This window comes from Electrona antarctica (genome assembly GCF_951216825.1).
Source record: "Electrona antarctica genome assembly, chromosome: 8".
NCBI classification, from domain to species: domain Eukaryota; kingdom Metazoa; phylum Chordata; class Actinopteri; order Myctophiformes; family Myctophidae; genus Electrona; species Electrona antarctica.
In genome coordinates this window covers 25,196,263-25,217,794 of record NC_136789.1, presented here as the reverse complement: position 1 = coordinate 25,217,794, position 21,532 = coordinate 25,196,263, and the positions used below count along the sequence as shown (strand labels likewise).

The 21,532-nt window shown below is 40.9% G+C and overlaps 1 protein-coding gene across 1 annotated transcript in view; it reads left to right on the top strand.

Moving 5' to 3' along the window:
* The first annotated feature begins 755 nt into the window (after positions 1 to 755).
* The window catches only part of npas2 (neuronal PAS domain protein 2), a 32,150-nt gene continuing 11,373 nt past the window's right edge, over positions 756 to 21,532 (top strand). The window contains exons 1-13 of the mRNA XM_079508723.1: positions 756 to 1,025; positions 7,298 to 7,484; positions 9,110 to 9,166; positions 9,945 to 10,099; positions 13,435 to 13,526; positions 13,676 to 13,765; positions 14,066 to 14,186; positions 15,411 to 15,524; positions 16,481 to 16,599; positions 16,783 to 16,865; positions 18,595 to 18,701; positions 19,782 to 19,929; positions 21,043 to 21,124. Of these exons, the coding sequence (XP_079364849.1) occupies positions 7,429 to 7,484; positions 9,110 to 9,166; positions 9,945 to 10,099; positions 13,435 to 13,526; positions 13,676 to 13,765; positions 14,066 to 14,186; positions 15,411 to 15,524; positions 16,481 to 16,599; positions 16,783 to 16,865; positions 18,595 to 18,701; positions 19,782 to 19,929; positions 21,043 to 21,124 (1,224 nt within the window). The 5' untranslated portion in view covers positions 756 to 1,025; positions 7,298 to 7,428. The remainder of the gene's footprint in view (positions 1,026 to 7,297; positions 7,485 to 9,109; positions 9,167 to 9,944; positions 10,100 to 13,434; positions 13,527 to 13,675; positions 13,766 to 14,065; positions 14,187 to 15,410; positions 15,525 to 16,480; positions 16,600 to 16,782; positions 16,866 to 18,594; positions 18,702 to 19,781; positions 19,930 to 21,042; positions 21,125 to 21,532) is intronic.

The window sequence follows — 21,532 nt, the reverse complement described above, 5'->3', positions numbered from 1 at the left end:
TGCTCTTTCAATCATAATAATAATAATAAATAACAACACTACACTAATAACAGCAATAATATCAACAATACAGCGAACACTACAGTACACATGAGTACAGTACAGTACAGAAAGAAAGCTCACATCAGAATATTAACCAATGTAATAATAATAATAATAATAATAATAAATAATAACGCAACACTACTAACTATAATATCAACAGCACAGAGAACAGTACAGTACAGTACATCTGAATATTAATCCATGTAATAATAATAATAATAAAAAAACACTAATACAACAGTACAGAGAACAGTACAGTACAGTACACATGACTACAGTACAGTACAAAGACTTACAGTACAGTACAGTACAGTATACTGTTCCTGCGCCTTGCCATGCTCGCTTTCATACGCACATACACAAAACCAAACAGGGCCACTCAGCCAGCTTGGCAACTTTGCGCTTTCCAAGCAAATGCATAAATGAAAACATCATGGGTTGCCATTGCCTTCTTCCCATTTGCGACGCATCGCGTTAGGATGAGCGGGCCGAAGGCCCGCGAAATTCTAGTTTGGTTACATTTGTATTACTCCCCGACGGACCCCGAGGTACCACAGCATTCTACTGTGCTGGGCTGGTGAGTTTCAGCAGTGTGATTATGATGATGTCGTTAGCTGAGTATTGAGCTACCAGCTGACCTACTTTCTCCCAGTGCTGTTTACAAGCGGCTGCCAGCGGACTGGAGGATGTTGAAGTGCAGGCTTTGGAAAAAGACGGACGGAGCTCAGAAACCAGGAAGGATTGCGAATGGAATTCGGTCATATGTTGATTAATACTAAGGGTATAGACTTCTTTGACTGCTGCTTTTGCGATTAACCACATTAAATAAGGTTATGCAATTGAACGTTTTCTGACGTCTAGCTGTGTGGTGATGATCGTGCGTAGTTGCACAAGAACAGCTATGCCGTAGTTTACTATGAGTAAGGTTTACCAAAGTGAACTATATGGATCTCTATTTCCTCTGAAGACTCGTTTTCAAGGTAGGACTTATGTGAGATTTAATTTTAGATTGTTTTATTTCATTGCAATATGTTTTATTCCACTGTAAGAGGCTGTCACACACGTTGTCATGATGATCCCTGGCACCGTTTTTGAATTTTTATAACATCAAAGTTCATGTGCAGTCTTTTTTTTCCTTCAAATGACACTGGAGGGTGGTCTGTCTCTATCTCATGATTAGCCTACAACACACATACACAGTTAATAATTTTCTAGAGGACCACTGAGTATGTATGCAGTAGATTGTTGGTTCAACTACTATATTTGAGACTGCTTCACAGCAGAGCCATTTAAATATTCTCTCTCTCATTTAATTATACAATATGCAAGTGTATATTGTAGAATTACAAAATATAGGTTGTAATAATCCAATTTCATTATTGACTTCCTCAGGTCATTATTAGTTATTCAAATATAAAATAAATGCATCTTTAAATTATATCATTAGGCTACTGAAGGCTTTTTCATGGCTATTCCATTACCATGGTTTAAAATACATCTTGGATGACTTGTGTTGTTTGGAACTCTGTGGACAGATTCTGAATGACTGAGGTTGCTTGAGTTTAACCAGTGTCACTGTGGACGTTGTGTGCTATATGCATGTTGAAGGTAAAGGTCATTGAGTGCATCGGTGGGCCCACCCACCCCCTCCCCTACATTATTGTTTTCCTTTAGGAGGTCTAAGGAATGGAAGTGTTGTGACGTTTCCTTATCACTTGAGGCCACTAACCCTGCCTCTGAAATGTACAACTAGAGGGTCAAAACATTGAAGTGAACAGACTATATCCATTTTCAAATAGGAAGAGCTGCATGCTCACATAACTACTCAACAAAACTAGTGCCGACATGGGTTTAGAATGCATTTTGAAGAAATGGAGCGGTTGTTTTTATCATATGGGAGTGGGATACTGTGTGAGGATATACAGTAGCCTACACTGTGAGTGAGGTTGAAAGCTGGCTTATAGGCCAGGTGTTACTCACGTCTATTAGTGATTGGTGTCAAACAGACTCTCAAAACTATTCCATGATATAATAATATATATCATCATAGTTAAAGGAGAATAAGCCCTTTCAGACCATGGTGTTTGAAATGGTTGATACTGTTGTGACAGCCATGACAAAATGGTGGCTTGAGTTTATATACATTTGGTATACGGCAGCTCAAATGAGAAGTTAGAACAAGCAGATGTATTACATGTAATGACTTGTATAGAGCTTACATTTCAATGTTTGACCATGAAAAGGCTATCATCTGGGAAAACTGTGAGTTGGCAGTGGAGATCTTTCTGCTCGATACATTTGTTTCTCCGTACATTTCACTTGCACACGTTTTTTCTTTAAATGATGAGTCGATGCTTGAAGAAATTTCAGTAGACACAGAATTTACCCAGGTCCAGGATTGTTTGTTTCGAGACACAAGTCTAGATACAAGTAGAGGTTTTTCAGGCACGGTAGTTATAGTTTGCAAAGCAGACAAGAACAGTCACTACGCTGACAATAGTCTCAGATTAGCTAGTAGTTTGTCAAAAAGATCTGAACACTTTGTCGATTACTCTGGTAATATACCAACCAGAGTGATTGATCAGCCCGATCTCACCCAAACACTGTGAAATAACACTGGGATTGGCAATTCTGGGTTCATAGTAGACAGTGTAACACTGCACCATATTCCATCATCAGTAATGATGATCAGGAAGGAGTAGGGTAGATTGCAGCAACAGTATAGTGTTTGCCCTCAGAACTGAAACAAAACGTATGCCCCTGCTAGCAAGCATAAGGTTTCAATTCTTCTATTAAACTCTACTGTATTACCCTGTAACAGCTTATTTCCTGAGGGTTTATGTACAGTACCATGAGAAACCCGGAGCACGAGAGTATGCATCTCCCTCTCTTTTTACAGTAGACGTACAGTACATTCCGGGTTTGGTCATGAACGTGAACCTGTGTAGTGTATTTACTCCTCTGTCATGAGTTCAGGTGACCAAATTAAGACTTGAACCCCTCAGGGCATCTGTAACCAGAGCCTTGTGCTTTGTAGTGGTAAACTTAGCAAGGTGTGGTTTAACCTCAATGCATTCAGTGAATGTGGGTTTCCAGGGTTTGTTTGTGAGGCTGAATATCACAGCGTCGTTAATTCAGCAGGTGCCCCGCATCAGCATCTTAATCCTAAACTCAGAAACAAAGATAATTATAACATTTTGAGGAAAGGTTTGCTTCTGCACATGCTTTATTGTCTGGACGTTTTTCCACCAAAATAATTTTGGTGTCTAGAACTTTATTTTTTATGACGGTTTATATCACATCTGCATCTTCCAACCAGAATAGGGACACGCCCACTTTGGTTCCCACTTCAGGGCAAGAAGTATTTTTTTGATTCCAGTGATCTGAAACAATTAATTTGATTCTGGAATAGTCTGGAAGAAAGAACGGAACCGGTTCAACCCCAGTGGAAAAGGGGCTACTCAATCCCCAATATTTGATCATTCTGTTCCCTCTGCCAACACACCCACTTCCATGCATGGACACCCACGCACGCACGCACGCACGCACGCACGCACGCACGCACGCACTCACGCACGCACGCACGCACGCACGCACGCACGCGCACACACACACACACACACACACACACACACACACACACACCCACACACACAGAGGTCAGAGGAAAGTTCAGTGCAGAATCTGGTGTCAGGGTTTCATCATTTAATCATTGCAACATTTGCATTTGTTTTGCTGAATCTAGCATACAGAACATACTGTAAAGGTAGCTTCATAAATATCTTGGATGCTTTCTAGGATGATGATGATATTATACAAATCAAAGCTGTCACATGTACATTTACGTAATACAACTTGAGGAATTTCCGATGTTATTTCAGCTGATGTTCATTGGTGGCAGTTGGCAAGTGACTGATTGTAGACATAAGCAGTCTTCTAGTGTCTACTCTAATCTAGTGAATTATCCAACTGTGTTAGGCATTTATAGGGCTAGAAAACCAAATCTACTCTTTGAGAGAAAACTTCAAATGAGTTAACAGTATACTCATATTTATCGCAAATTCATTCTTAAATTAGAGCTGGCATTCCCTGAATAATTTGGTCTATGTACTGGTCAGAGAAAATACTACCAGTAAGACGCCTAAGGGCGAGGTCGCGCTGAAACAACAGAGCTTCTTAATATGGCACAGTTGAGAAGCTAAGTTAAACTATGAATCTGGTGTCAGTGAGGTCAGATGTAGACTTGCTGGCCGGCTTAATATTGATGACATCAGGGATCTATATGGGCATTCCCAGCCGATGCCCTAATAATTAGGGCATCGGCTGGGAATGCCCATATAGATCCCTGAGAATTGTATTAGGGCCTAATACAATTCCTGTTATGCCCATATATGGAGATACATGATGTCATCAATATTAAGCCCATATGGGAATGTCAATATATGACCATATTGTGAATTTTTTTCCCTTTTTTCGAGGGGCGCTAGCTACTCCTATATACAGCTTTTCGTCCCGTCGAGGGGCGCTAGCTACTCCTATATACAGCTTTTCGTCCCGTCGAGGGGCGCTAGCTACTCCTATATACAGCTTTTCGTCCCGTCGAGGGGCGCTAGCTACTCCTATATACAGCTTTTCGTCCCGTCGAGGGGCGCTAGCTCCTATATACAGCTTTTCGTCCCGTCGAGGGGCGCTAGCTCCTATATACAGCTTTTCGTCCCGTCACGTCTCACATTTGCCATTGACAATGAAAGGAGAATTTACGTCATATGTGCCTGAAATATGACATAAATTTGTGGCAACACAAACATTAAATGCCATTTACAATGAAAGGAACATTATAACATACATACAGACGAGCAAATCGGCTAACCTATCACATAAATTCAGTTGTAATCTTACATGATCATTATAAAAAGATGAGTTTTTTTAATTGACGTTTTCACATATATGGATTGTTTTTTTCACGTTTTCGGGCCAGGTAGGGCGTAAAATTGTGCTAATTAGTAAAGCCAGGCAGGGCCTCGGGCCACCCCACTTAGGGCCCAGGTAGGGCCAGGCCTTAATTTTCGCCCCCTGTCTGTCTGTCTGTCTGTCTGTCTGTCTGTCTGTCTGTCTGTCTGTCTGTCTGTCCCTTTCATTGGCATAATGGACATATGACTTCCGTGTCAGGCACGCCCAAATATGGAGTCCAGGCCAGTCTATGCCATTATCATGATGTCATATTTAGTACACCAGGGTACTCCATATATGGGGACTGCAAGTTTATCAATATTGTTTTCTTTTGTACTCATACTCGTCTGTTTGTGTCGGTTTTGGGTCGTCCGGGCAAGTTTGAAGTCGGTCAGACGGTTCTTCAGATGAGGGTCTGGTTAACTTAGAGACATGACAGGGGTCTGTCTGCTTAAGTCAGAGACATGACAGGGGTCTGTCTGCTTAAGTCAGAGACATGACAGGGGTCTGTCTGCTTAAGTCAGAGACATGACAGGGGTCTGTCTGCTTAAGTCAGAGACATGACAGGGAGGGGTATGTCTGTCTGCTTAACTCAGGTCCTCATCACTCACAGGACAAAGTGCTGCACTGCACCACAAGCCAGCCCAAAATGTCACATTTCTAGCTTTCTGCATCGTATTCATTTTAACACAGGCCAATTTCCGGATGCAATATGTTGTTAAATATGGATGTCAGCCTAGTTTGTATAACTATCTAAGTCTAATCTCTCCTAAAAACACTCCTGGGCTATATATGCAAAGTGTGGGCTACATCATAACATTAAGCTGCAGGCATTTCATTTCCAATATCTAACTGGATTGTTTTTTCTTTTTTTAGCATCTTGCAAATTTAACTTGTAGGATTTTAAGATTTTTCTTCTGGCATTTCAGTTATGAGTTAGGACGGTGCAGGGAATCGTTTTCTTTATCCACAGTGAGCAGCTTAATTACCCCCTGCCTCATTGCTGCTTGTGTTTTTCTTTCTCTATAGTATTCATTATCTTGTGCAAGAAGAAAACATGTGATTGTTTATTTGAATACTCTTCTTCTTCTTGTCATACTACTTTGCTTTGTATAGACCAGAAGAGCAGAGGATAAGCACTCTCAGAAATATGAATAATGGCCACCAGCTGCCAACGGAGGAGTAAATGATATAGAGTACAAGATATTTCCACACTCTCACAGCAGTTTTAATCAAGGATCAAGAGGAAAAAAGTAGTGCATGTCATGTTTCCCTGTCAATGGAAACATAAACAGCTCTGGGATGATGATGGCTGATGATGAAATGCTTTCCACGTAATGGTTGAAAATGTACTAATAACACTGCAGTATTTACAGTATATGATTATAAGCATACACATGCTCGTCATGGAGATGTACAGTATTGACTTGCAACTTATACTCTATGAAAGTTAAATAAAAACTGATTTTACAGTGCATCATCACTTAGAAATCCCTCTGAAAAAGGATAGGACAGTAGATTAGCCTATATATGTCTTCATATAATTAAGCTTTACTCCTTGAATTGTACTGTAGCCTACTTTCAGACATTGTTTTGATAATGTCTGGCTTTGAACAGCTTTCATTTGTTTACTTAGTTGGCCTAGGGCACTAAGGGCAGGCTACAGACAGACGGTGAGTTTGATTTGCAACAGATCTAGACTGTAGTTCCCAGTGGTGTTTTCTGCTGCTGCGTGTTGTTAAACTTCCTTTATTCGGGAGGATGTGAAAGAGGTGGGCTCGTTTAGTGTCTTTGTTATGCTGCGTTATCAAACGAGGTAGACTGCCTCGAGCATTTTTCTAGGTCAAGACGAGCTCCATCTCGTGCGGAGCATTTCTTTAGTATTGAAGTGGCGTATCCAGGTGGAAACCGAAGATAGTTTATGCATTTTGTGTTGCTCTGTAATATAGCGTGATGTCAGGACAAATGCATGGTGTAGCCTTGACATTAGCATCTTTTATCTTCTAATGTTTTCACACTGATGAAGGGATGTATCCCGCGTTGACAAAGAGGCCTTTGACGTTTAATATCATACCTGCAATACAACAGGCCTCTTCTTTGAATCACTGTGACCGCACGTGAACATGTGTACAGAAGCATATAATTGTTCTTTCTCAGTTCCCTGACCCATTTTCAAAAAACCTTTTGCATTGTGTGATGCCCATGATTCCAGACGAATCCCATTGTTTGCCTAAATCTGGAGATACATGCATTCTGAACCAGTTTGCATTTTAATTGGAATTAATTGTGCTTTTTTTCACAGGTCTTGGGGTTTGTTTGGAGTGGAGAGAAGCTGTTGATCATCAGTAGTTTTATCCAAGGCGTTGAGGCACCATCAGCGCGGATGGGATTTACACGACTCCAGAAAGGGCCTGGCTGGGAAAGGGAGCGATAATGGACAACATTTCCGACTTTGGTGGCCCTTGTCCGTCCAGCCGGGGGGAATGGGAGTGAGTGCCACTTCATATCACTTCATACATTGACGTTTCCCTTTCTATCACATACTGTAGTTGCTACATGTAAGTTGTGTAAATAGTTACACAACATGTGAATGATGTAATGCAGGTCATATAACCAGGGAGTCTAAATGTGATATGCCTACACACATGATCACATTGTGATTCATCTTGAAATTTGATCAAATTAATATTTCATTTTTGTATTAATCCACTATCTGACATGAAGTAGCTACAGTGTATACATATTATAGTAGCTGCAGTGTGGCCTAATATAATTATGTCCATACGATGTGTCAGTTTTTAGATCTAATCTTGCCCTCCCATAACGTGGAAAGCCATAGAAGTGTCATATCTTCTGTCATTTCACAGAGAAGATTGTGTGCACATCTCAATGCCTATATTTAGGCCAGGTGCTGGATGTCAGGCATCAAGGCAAACATCAAGGAAGAGAAAGAACATCCGCACACTAGTTTGTAGAGCTCAGAGACTTACGTACTTTATTTAGAGGCAACAAATTGCAACGTTCCGACTTACTATATGTCTTCATCAGGCAAATATCTGATATTTGCCTGATGAAGACCTAGTAGGTCGGAACGTTGCAATTTGTTGGAGCTCTATAAACTAGTGTGCGGATGTTCTTTCTCTTCCTTGATATCTTCTGTCATATCCATTAATTCACAGTGGTCATTATATGCAGAACAGTGGTTTTCAACAGCTAAATGATGGAGAGTTCATAACCAAATGGACCCTTTTTAGATCTCTATAAACTCTTGAGAGCTCCAATTCCAAATGTACTAGTTAGTTGGCATTATTTACTGGATCTATTCTTTATGCACATTATCTGCGCGTATGTTGCAAGGTCCAAAGGTCTTAGTGTTTTGTGCTAGGCGTAAAATGAATTAGACGAATCATAGTGTCTATTCCCATTTGTCTTAAGAGCCAGTTGCACCTGCATCGCTATTTAAATAACAGAGAAACGAACCGTTTTCTGCTGAGGAAACGGATGTGCTCGTGCATTTATTGAAAGTGCGCAACCATTTACCGGAGCAGAATAATGATGTCAGGAGATGGGGAAAAACGTTCTGCTCACCTAATATCAATTGGAACCGTCTATGCTGCTGCTGGCATTTTTGGAGCATGCAACTACAAGTATAATCACATCTCTCTCCTGTAAATGTCTCCTCACTTTAATAGTCACTTATGTCCAAGAGTTATCTGTTATACTGTATATTTCAACTTAATAATCACATGTTCATCCTGCTTAGTTAGGTTCTTTATTGAGCCACCTATTTAATTAAGCATGACAGGAATGCTGCGGCAAAGTGCTTGAAAAAGGTTTAATCTTCTGTTTCAGACCACAAAAACGACAAATTGGCTGGTGCCAATGGGCATTTGCCCGATGCAATATGTGCATAATCTGGCCTAGATCAAAAAAACTGAATCTCTCAGTAATGTAATATATACCATGACGAACATGAGTAATGTGTTGAATTCTGATGGATTTTGGTTGCAATGAGTGTGTGGACATTGCAAACCCTAGTCAATTCATTACAACACAACGGTCCTCCTTGACATTAACAGAAGCAACATTTTACATTCTAAATATCTATCTACAGCACCAGCAGCTGTGTCGACGATTTATTGGATGAAGATGATAAAGACAGGGCAAAAAGGTACTGCGTGGCGCGCTCTCTCTCTCTCTGTGTGTCTGTGTGTCTGTGTGTGTGTGTGTGTGTGTGTGTGTGTGTGTGTGTGTGTGTGTGTGTGTGTGTGTGTGTGTGTGTGTGTGTGTGTGTGTGTGTGTGTGTGTGTGTGTGTGTGTGTGTGCGTGCGTGCGTGCGTGCGTGCGTGCGTGCGTGCGTGCGTGCGTGCGTGCGTGCGTGCGTGCGTGCGTGCGTGCGTGCGTGCGTGCGTGCGTGCGTGCGTGCGTGCGTGCGTGCGTGCGTGCGTGCGTGCGTGCGTGCGTGCGTGCGTGCGTGCGTGCGTGCGTGCGTGCGTGCGTGCGTGCGTGCGTGCGTGCGTGCGTGCGTGCGTGCGTGCGTGCGTGCGTGCGTGCGTGCGTGCAAGAGTGCGTGCAAGATTGCACATAGTTGGGGCGGCTGTGGCTCAGGAGGTAGAGCAGGTCGTCCAATGATCCATGGGTCGGCGGTTCGAATCCCGGCTCCTCCTGTCTACATGTCGAAGTGTCCTTGGGCAAGACACTGAACCCCAAATTGCTCCTGATGTGCTGGTTGGTACCTTGCATGGCTTCCGCTGCAATCGGTGTATGAATGTGTGTGTGAATGGGTGAATGTAATGTATCTATGTAAAGCGCCTTGGATAAAGGCGCTATATAAATGCACCATTTACCATTTACCATTTATATATATACAATATTATTTTTAACAGGCTTTAACAGGAATATTGTTTATATTGTCACTGATTCTCTAATTATTTTGATGACTTGTTAAGGGCATCCCGTAACAAATCGGAGAAGAAAAGAAGAGACCAGTTCAATGTGCTCATCAAGGAGCTATGCACCATGCTGCAAGGCCAAGGACATCCACGCAAGATGGACAAGTCCACCATACTGCAGAGAACTATTGATTTCTTGCAGAAACAGAAAGGTAGGTCTAATTTACAATGCCCTGTTTAGTCAGCCATTGTTTTGCAACTGTATTTGGTGATTACAAAGAAAGCAAACCACATAGGTATTTCTGTACATATTCCTACACTGTGCCAATCCCAGCTGCTGCTGTTGTGACGATGAGGTTCAATAAAGTTGGTGATGGCTAGTAGTCCACACTCTTGCATTGCAGTGCATTGCATTGAAGTGCTAAATGTTTGTGCTAAATCTAGCATACCTAAACAAGAAGGAAAGAACACGCATCCTTCACTATTAACTATTACATGTAGGCTATTTGTTTGTTTGTGCTATGTTCTAGCAATCTAGCTATCTATCTACCATGTGTCCAATTGCCTACACATAAACATTTTGCCTAAAAATCGGTTATATCTGTAGCCTTCGGACCGTGTAATTGTTTACATTGTATTTGTTCTCTTCCTCATATTTTGCTCTGTAGTGCACTACTGTAGTGCTGTGACGCATATTACATCACCGATCAGTGCAACTCGCACATGCACCCTTGCACACTTAAATAGCCTACAACATGCTTGGAAACAATCATAGACATGCTAATCAGCAATCCTTTAAGCGTACGATGCCAATTTTAGTAACCTGCTCTATATATACTGTAAATGCCCCACGTGGCACAGTTAAATACACCTAGAGATACACTGAAATAGCCTACAAACTTGGAAACAATCATAGACATGCTAATCAGCAATCCTTTAAGCTTACGATGCCAATTTTGGTAACCTGCTCTACGGTAAAGGCCCCACGTGTCACAGTTAAACACACCTAGAGATACACTGAAATAGCCTACAAAATGCTTGGAAGGTAAACAATCATAGACATGCTAATCAGCAATCCTTTAAGCTTACGATGCCAATTTTGGTAACCTGCTCTATATATACTGTAAAGGACCCACGTGTGACAGCTAAACACACCTAGAGATACACTGAAATAGCCTACAAAATGCTTGGGAAACAGCATCTCACAGTATGAGTTTCTTGTGTGTTATTATGGGTTGTAGATTAGGCATTATCATTGAACATGAAGAATGTCTGGCTATATACTGTAAGAAACAAAAATAAAATACCTTTAACAGCCAATATAAGATTTGCTGTATATAGTGTTATACATTTAGCATTGCAGCATGTAAGGACCTACAGTATACAGTACGCGTGTACGTGTGTGCGCGCGCACGTGCATGTGTGCGTGCGTGTGTGCGTGCATGTGTTTGTGCGAGGTTAACATATAGGGACAGAAAATCCTCACTGTCAAGGAAGTCAGCAGCAATGGGGTCATTCATCAGCAGGTGGGATGATAGCAGCTTGTACACAGCTTGGAAACATCATATATGTATCTGACAGTGTGTCTTCAATTATTGGCCAAACATCATATATGTATCTGACAGTGTGTCTTCAATTATTGGCCAAACATCATATATGTATCTGACAGTGTGTCTTCACTTATTGGCCAAACATCATATATGTATCTGACAGTGTGTCTTCAATTATTGGCCAAACATCATATATGTATCTGACAGTGTGTCTTCAATTATTGGCCAAACATCATATATGTATCTGACAGTGTGTCTTCAATTATTGGCCAAACATCATATATGTATCTGACAGTGTGTCTTCACTTATTGGCCATTTACCGGTAAGTGACAGAGAAGCAGCACTGATATCGCAACTAAAAGATAATACCATAAAGCCAGCAGTACAAAACTTCCATTTATTATAATTGGTCATTGTGTTAATGATTGATTTATTCGGAGAGCGTGCAAGAAACCAACACGCGTTCAAGAATTTCACAGGACCTCGCCTGCTCGCGTCTCCGCCCCTCAACTTCTCTGCGCGTCCCAAATAATCGCCCACCTCTCTTTGAAAATTAATTACTAAGGTGCGTTAACCACTCCCACCTGAAACCTCTGCCTTAACAGCGCAAGAAGCTGCAGACAAGGGTTGGACTGACTTTGTGAGGCACCCATTCCCAGTTCCCACAGAGTCTTGGGTCATCAAAAATTCAAAATGTTTGAGTAATTTAGGTTCCACTGAATAGCCAAACTCAGTTTGGCACATTTCTGCCTATTACTAAACATTCTGGGATGACATGTCAAGTGAACAGTGTTGTGCTGCTTATAGCCTACAACTACAAACCTTTGATGTCACACACAAAACGCGAACATCAAGTTATGCTACACACACAGACAGAGAATAACATGTATTGGACTCTTTTTTTATACTGTGGGATATGAGGGAATAACTGACAACATTGTTTAGTTTTGTTTTGATCATCCTATTATAATTAAGGAGAATCCGTCACACTCTCTGTTCTGCATTTATCTCCTCACTTCGTTGCGCAATTGATCTCAACGTGCACACGGCATTGCCTATTAGCATTATTCACACGTGAGGAAGACAGTTTTTAACTTTGTCCGAATTCAAGCTGTTTATTAGGGTTTTTTGGAAACTCTGTTTCACTGTGCGACCAGTATATACCCCAAAGTCTGCAAATACTTTTGAACTCTAGTATATGGACTTACTTGTTAACCCATTTTGACCTGAGATCAGATTCTAAAAATGTCTTCTACATCCTGACAGTTTTCTGAAAAAGCTATGTTTCTATGTCAGTAGTTCTATTTTTCAATAGCTAAAGCACAACATAATGCTAACACCAAAACGGGTTCCCGCCCAAAATGGGTTAAATAACATTCTGCATTAATAACACATTTTCTATTGACTTCTGCTTTTCATAATTACAAATGGCTGTCTACAGTATACGAATACGTGATCAATAGATTACACTCAAAGTTGATGGGAAAGTTGGGAGAACTTAGATTTTATATATTTTATATAAATGTATCTTTTACAAATGAGGGGCCAAATACATACACAAATATACAATATTGTGATAGTCATTTTGTGAATAAACATCAGTTTCTCAATGGTAACTTCATGTCTGATCATGATGTACCGTGCATCTTAAAACCATGTTCACTACTGCCCACAATTGGGTTTAGGTGCCCACTGGACCTGTATCCATCTGAGGGTACAGGGGTTTCAAAACTTTCATGGAGGAAGGGACCAAACGCTTTTTTTTCCTAGTGTCTTACAATAGATAAGTTTTGACCAGGTTTGACCTTTTCTTTTGAAAGTGGTTATACCAATGGTTACAGGCAGCCATACTTGCCAAAAAAAACAAAAACATTGTGTGCAAGGCCTTTATTATGCGATGTTAACTGGATAATACAGTGCCCAGGTAGCTGCAATATACTACCCAAGTTTCTGCCAATGTTGAACATTCAGGTCTATTATTTCTCATCTTTTTCAGATATCACTGCACAGAATGAATCCTGTGACATACAACAGGACTGGAAGCCTTCATTCCTCAGTAATGAGGAATTCACCCAGTTAATGATGGAGGTAAGGCCGAGAACTATAGTGTGTCGAGAATAGATTGTACAGCACAAGCTGAAATAATAATAATTATTGATTTCAGTACAATCAATACAGACAGACAGGAATACAGGTAGTCAATACAAGTTAATAATGCTTTGCTATTCTTCTAACAGGCTCTGGATGGTTTCCTTGTTGCATTAACGACAGATGGAAACATCATATATGTATCTGACAGTGTGTCTTCACTTATTGGCCATTTGCCGGTAAGTGACAGAGAAGCAGCACTGATATCGCAACTAAAAGATAATACCATTAAAGAGCCAGCAGTACAAAACTTCCATTTATTATAATTGGTCATTGTGTTGTTAATGATTGATTTCTTTGTGATTGGCACATGCACTAGCTGTGTAATGGGTTTCTTCCACCTATAATGGAGACCTTTCTCACGAATATAACACCACTAGATTACCTTTTATGATGCTTTGCTACAGACCAGTGGGTGCAACATCTAGAATAACTCAAATACCACAAATGATAATCATAAATCTACCCTTTTGTATCAGTCAGATATGGTGGATCAAAACATCTTGAACTTCCTCCCTGAGCGGGAACACGGGGAGGTGTACAAGCTGCTATCATCCCACCTGCTGATGAATGACCCCATTGCTGCTGACTTCCTTGACAGTGAGGATTTTCTGTCCCTATATGTTTACCTCGCACAAACACATGCACGCACGCACGCACACACACATGCACGTGCGCGCGCAAGCACGCACGCATACACGCGTACTGTCTGCCCTTCGGTGGCTCCTGCTATAACACTATATACAGCATATATTATTATATTATTATTTGCTGCTAAAGGTGTTTCATTTTTGTTTCTTGGAGACATTCTTCATGTTCAATGATAATGCCTAATCTACAACCCATAATAACACACAAGAAACTCATTCTGTGAGATGCTGTTTCCCAAGCATTTTGTAGGCTATTTCAGTGTATCTCTAGGTGTGTTTAGCTGTCACACATGAGTACTTAAACAGTATATATAGAGCAGGTTACCAAAATTGGCATCGTAAGCTTAAAGGATTGCTGATTAGCATGTCTATGATTGTTTCCAAGCAGTTTGTAGGCTATTTCAGTGTATCTCTAGGTGTGTTTAACTGTGCCACGTGAGATCTTTACAGTATATATAGAGCAGGTAACCAAAATTGGCATTGTAAGCTTATAGGATTGCTGATTAGCATGTCTAAGATTAGCCTTTTAGCTAATAATAGTAGCTAGCCCCAGTTTCTTAGTTAAGACCTTTAATCACTGTTATGTTAACAAAGTAATCTAGAGCAATGCGGTATCTCGGTCTCAAGACACTGACCTTAATCCTGTGCTGCAGTCGTGCTGTTCTGAGAAAACGTCATGGTTCTGAGAAAACGTGCTGCTTGCTCAGACTGTGTTTAGAACTCAAAATACAAAACAAGTTGTTATGGAGCCTGGTCTGGAATAATCATCAACTGCTAACTGGCTCCATTTCATTATAAGCATATGTCTCACACAATTTCTGCATCGATCTGTCTGGATTTTCTTTTGGGTGAAAATGAATGTCCGACCCTGACTCATTGTGCTCGTCGTATTTCTCAACATTCTCAGATGCGTGGCTGTTCTCAGAACAGTTATAATGCTACGAACTGAACTTTCAGACTCAGGCTTAGTACGGTAAATCATTTGCAGTAAAATCAAGAGACCCTCATACAGTACAAAATGATTTTGAAAAGAGGATATCTTGTTATTTGTAGATATATACTGAAAGTATTATCTGCCTTGGCAAATTATAGCTTTTTCCTAATCTGTACATTTCTCGGAATAAAGCACACTATCTTGTGACTTGCCAACTGACTGCTATCTGGTCTTTTTCAGGTGATTCACATGTTGAGTTTTGCTGTCATCTAGCCAGAAGTAACATTGACCCAAAGGAACCACCAATATATGAGTATGTGAAGTTTGTCGGAGATTTCAAGTTTCATAACAATGGTAAATATACACATTTTCTTCCTCAGTGTTTAATAGATGTAAAACAATAAAGTTTAAAATAATCTAAGCGTGATGCTTAGATGGCCAAGGCACGAAATGATTTGGTTTGGGGAGCCAGTGTGGTCATCTAAGGTCATCACTACACGCAAGCATGTAGTGTGCGGCTTAGTTGGCAAGGGCAGGGGCTGCCAATAGAGGTGCTGGCGTGATCATCTAAGGTCATCACCACACACAAGAGCGTAGTGTGCAGCTTAGATGGCCAGGGGCACAAATGACATTGGGGGTGCCGGCGTGATCATCTAAAGGTCATCACCACACACAAGCGTGTAGTGTGCGGCTTAGAATAGATGGCCAAGAGCACGGGACATGGATGGCAGTGTGATTAAATTGGCTTAGGGGTCAAGGCACGAGCCTGTGGAGATCTGTAGAAAACCTGTCTGGAACCTGTAGAGAAGATAGAGGTAGAAGAGAAGGTAGGGAGGGAGGGTTACTGGAAACTATGCATGCCGTCATTTTTAAACTTGCGTTTAAATACCCCAGTGATTGGTATGGGAGAAGTGGTCAGCTTGATTGAAGGTTGGTGAGTGGTTGGCACGGTTGGCACAGGGTGGAGTTGCCAGTGGCTGGTTGGAGTTGTGTTTGGTTGTCTTCTGCTTAGTCCAACCTCCCGAACCTCCGTTGTTCCAACTCCATGTGTGGCACGAAGTGACGCTCTGTGATCTCGTGTATCTGCAATTTTTTTCTGAAAAACCTTGAGGTTGACGAAATGACGAAAATGTTACTCAGGTAGCCTATTTAGCTAAAATCGAAGATGCTTACACAGATGCTTTTCCGGTTTTAATGGGTGGCTAACTGCTGACAAGCAGACATAACACGCAACATGATATAATATGAAGCAATGTAGCAGACTTCATTTGCAACTTTATTTTAAGAGTGACTTGAGGTCTGTTTCACAGTGCCTACATCCTCATGTAATGGGTATGAGCTGACGGTACCCAGAACCCTGCAGTCATCGCTGGAGGAACAGGTCTGCCTTGTTGCTACTGTACGCTTAGTTACTCCGCAGTTTTTAAAGGTAAGATACAATTGGCTTCCACTTCAACCTGATCAGAAACTACTTCTGCTAATTATTAGTAATAACACTAATCATTTCTGCAGTCATAACCGAAAGTTATGACTGCAGAATCTGTACTTGGGATCACTCCAAAGTACAGCTTTGGAGTGATCCCTCCATATTAATGGCAATTTATTTGACCAGGATTCATGTACTGTGGAGGATCCCTGTGATGAATTCACCTCCAGACACAGCCTTGAATGGAAGTTCCTATTTTTAGATCACAGGTAAGTGAATGCATCTGTCTTTTTTATGAACTCTATCATTTAACCATCAAGATTTTTGAGAGCACCAGTAGCATGTACTGTGTTTCCATGTTCCCCACTAGAGCCCTTAGTTTGTCTTTATACAACCCCAACGTGTCCCTAGAAAACTGTGAGTTTGCAGGGTCCAATTATCCTGGAAACACTATTGCTGACATGCGTTGAGTGAAAAGGCTAGAATGGTTACCAGGAGTAACATACCGTACAGTGATTTACCTTCAGCACTTAAAGGAGAATTCCATGCTAGAAGGCTTTCTTACCTTTATTTGTAGTTGTTACGTCCCCAACAAAGAGGTCCAGGTGTTATTTTGTGCAAAAGTGCATTCTTGGCTATTTCCCCATATAAGCCCTCAATGGGGGTTGGGTGTTTGTGCTAATTCGCTTATTTCCATCGAAATAAGTAGTAAAGTGTGCCGCTCGGGATACTATTTACATTATGAAGAGAGGATATATACAAAGAAAATTGATTTTTGAGCGATGGAAATAAGTGAATTAGCATAACACCCCATAGCCCCATTCAATTCAATTCAATTCAATGCAATTCATTGAGGGCTTATGGTAGGGGAAATAGCCAATAATGCACTTTTGCACAAAATAACACCTGGACCTCTTTGGTGGGGACGTAACAACTACAAATAAAGGTAAGAAAGCCTTCTAGCATGGAATTCTCCTTTAAAGCCACCTATATCAGGAGGCTGGCTGAGTGAAGGAGTGAGACCGGCTGTGACATGAGAACGCTATTAAGCTATTGTGCAAGTAAATGATTGGGAGGAAATGGTATGTCTTATCCTTTGCTGAGCTATAATTGCTCTCTCTCAGCTCCTTGTGATATGTGCTGTGTTATGTCGCACAGTGAAGGTAGCCAGTCTTGAGACTCGAGTGCCATTCTGAATGTGACTTGGTGAGGCCATGTGGCTAATTGGAATTTACACATTACCGATGAAGGAAATAAATCAAGTGAGCACCCCATTTAGACTGCAGTCATATCCAGGCAAATCTGATTTATTTCTCAAATCTGAACTTTTGGCCCCGACCATTCACACTGCATTTGCAAGTGACCAGATCGGATCTGTCACAGATCCGTTAGTATACAGCAGATGAGCTGAGGGAAGCCAGGTGTGCAGGATCCAAGTTAGTGAGAGACAGGACAGGAACACACGCAGTCACGCACGCACGCAGTCACGCACGCACGCACGCACGCACGCACGCACGCACGCACGCACGCACGCACGCACGATGTGTGTTGTATTAGAGAATGTTGGCTTTACGCTGTCACTGTTACGCTGAAACCTCTTGATCTCATGTTATAATTCAATAATTTAATCCAAGATATATGTCTTTCATAAAGATGTACTGTAGGTATACAGTATCATGACTATGTGTAATGTGTATGCGTACTTTCTAGAGTTCTCAACGGGCCTGAAAATTAAGGCCCGGCCCTAACTGGTCCGGCCCGTGGCCCGGCCCTAACTGGTCCGGCCCGTGGCCCGGCCCGACTAATTAGCATACATTTTAGGCCCGACCCGCCCCTAAACGTTGGGTAGGGTCGGGTTTGGGCAGAATTTAAGAACTCTAGTATTTTCAAATTGTAAAATGTCTCTTATGGCATTTCTTTTCCAGTTAAATCAAAATGTATCTTTACTGTATGTACATAATACATTTTTGTGCTAAAACTTTTCCTTTCCTTTTCCAGAGCTTCACCAATCATAGGCTACTTGCCCTTTGAGGTTCTTGGAACTTCTGGCTATGATTACTATCATGTGGATGACTTGGAGCTTATTGCACAGTGCCATAAGCAATGTAAGCAACTCTCTACTCTACACTGCTACTGTATATTAGGGGTGTGCTGAAATATCGATATGGCGATATATATCGATACGTCCTCCCGCGATAAATAATCGATATTGATTATTAAAATATCGATATCGGGATTTATTTTTTATTTTTATTTTTTTAATTTTTTAATTTGAAATGTTGTTCATAATGAAGTGATGAACAACATGTTTAGAAAAGGAGGAAATAACATCTAAAATAAAGCAAATCCCACTCAGATTCCACAGCAACCAGAAGTACTGAATTACTGGATGGTGATTTGTCCAAAGTCTCCAAACAGCTTTGTGGGAATACAAAATGCTGCATTTTTTCAGTTCCAAGTATTTTGTAGTTGCAGATATCGTGATATATCGTTGATGAAATTTCATACAATATATCGATATATCGCAAATATCGCAATATATCGAATATCGTGATATTATCGTTATCGAGGGCCTAATATCGCGATATATATCGTATCGTGAGGAACCCATATCGTCCCACCCCTACTGTATATCCTGTCTTTTATAGTGGAGCCTCCCTCACTGCCAGAGGATCCAGGCAGCCATCTCACAAAAAAATAGGTCATCTCACTATAGTCACATTTCTCTTTCCACTTCACCAGTGCGTGGAAAGATTCAGGACCTGTAACATAGTGCAGGGCTTGCTTTCATAACCCCAGTGTTTTAAGATTCAGGACCTGTAACATAGTGCAGAGCTTGCTTTCATAACCCCAGTGTTTTAAGATTCAGGACCTGTAACATAGTGCAGGGCTTGCTTTCATAACCCCAGTGTTTTAAGATTCAGGACCTGTAACATAGTGCAGAGCTTGCTTTCATAACCCCAGTGTTTTAAGATTCAGGACCTGTAACATAGTGCAGGGCTTGCTTTCATAACCCCAGTGTTTTAAGATTCAGGACCTGTAACATAGTGCAGGGCTTGCTTTCATAACCCCAGTGTTTTAAGATGCCCTGTCGTTATACCATGAATGGGATAACAAGCTTAATGGGTTGTTTGTGGCACGTGAGCATGTTGCATAATGAACTCCTGTGCTCTCTCTCTCCCCAGTAATGCAGTTTGGGAAGGGCAAATCTTGCTACTATCGCTTTCTCACCAAGGGTCAACAGTGGATCTGGCTGCAGACCCACTACTACATCACATACCACCAGTGGAACTCCAAGCCTGAGTTCATTGTCTGTACTCACACAGTAGTCAGGTAATGACTTCACTCCAAGCCTGAGTTCATTGTCTGTACTCACACAGTAGTCAGGTAATGACTTCATTTGCTTAGGGTTAATTAACTAATTAACCATCTAACCATTACAGACAAAACGTTTTTTGTTAAAAGGTTAAAACACTATATTCTGATAGTTGCGAACGCAGTGAGCATTTAAAACGTAACTTAAAAAAACTTATCTTAAAAAAAAATCTTAAAAAGAATCTTAAAAAAAAAAAAAAACGTAAAATGAAAAAACGTAACTTAAAAAAACGTAACTTAAAAAAAATCTTTAAAAAAATAAAAACTTAAAATGAAAAAACTTAACTTAAAAAAACTTAACTTAAAAAAACATCTTAAAAAAATCTTAAAAAATTTAAAAAAACAAAAAGTACGTAATTTATTCTAATTGTTATTGCAATTTACGAGCTGCGTTCGCTTCCCGCGTTCGCGCGTCTTACTTGTAGTTAAGAGCCAGTAGCAGGGGTCTCTGTGTCCCTCCAGCTCTGTAATAAACAGAAAATAAATGTGGGCGGTGCCAATCTTCAGGCAATCAGGAGAAAGTACCCATTTATCAGCTTCAATTTTATATTGTTTGTTTGCTCAATTTCTTTGAGTCATCGCTTCCAAATTCACTTGTTTATCCTGTGTCCTTTGTGAGTTCTCTCTCAATATTGAGAAATGTATAGATTTCTTTACCTTTGTAAGCCCTTGACTAAGTGTATTCCAACTGAATTCCACAATTCGAATTCCAACTGAACTGTCTCCAACAAACAAATAAACAAACACTGTCGTGCCCCTTTTTTTGGGGGGGGGGGGGTATTTTGGTTTAATTTTGGGGTACCCAGCCCCCCAAAAGACGGACAGACAGAGACTAGTCAATGTGCATGGTGGGCTTTAGACTGGATAAGGCTTTCCACAGACAGCAGAAGCTCTCAATGTTTTAACCATAATATAACTAAATATACAATAACTAAACACAAATCTCTCTTGAATTGGATTGCAATTTAATTGGATTGCCCCCGGGGCTGCAGCCCACCCTAGCCCAATGGTAAATCCGGGTCTGAACAAGCTGTATCTGCAGTTGCCACAACGTCTCTTTCTGCTGTACAGTTACGCAGAAGTACAAGCGGAGAGAAGGAAGGCGTTTGGCCTGGAGGAGATGTCACCCCCTGAGATAGCCTCCTCCTTAAAGGTACATAATGTGTGTTCTAGTGCAGGCCACTAATATACTGCACAGTAAAAATCCTCAGCATTCATTTAGCTCCCAGGGTGTAACCTATGGGCTCCAAAACTGTGGAATGCACTCCCCGATGCAATCAGAACTGCAGCATCACTCCCAATCTTCCGCCGTAGTCTGAAGACCCACCTTTTCAGACTCCATCATGGCCCATAGCACTTATCCTACCCCCTTAGATAGCACTTTTTAGACTTAGATAGCATTTGAAACAGACTTATAGCATGTCATGTAGACAGCACAATAATTGCATTGTATGTAGTCATAGCACATCATAGTACATATGTATAGCATAGTATAGTATATATGTATAGGTTATATGTATAGTGTCATTATATAGATATGTTCTAGTTACGTTCTTAGCTT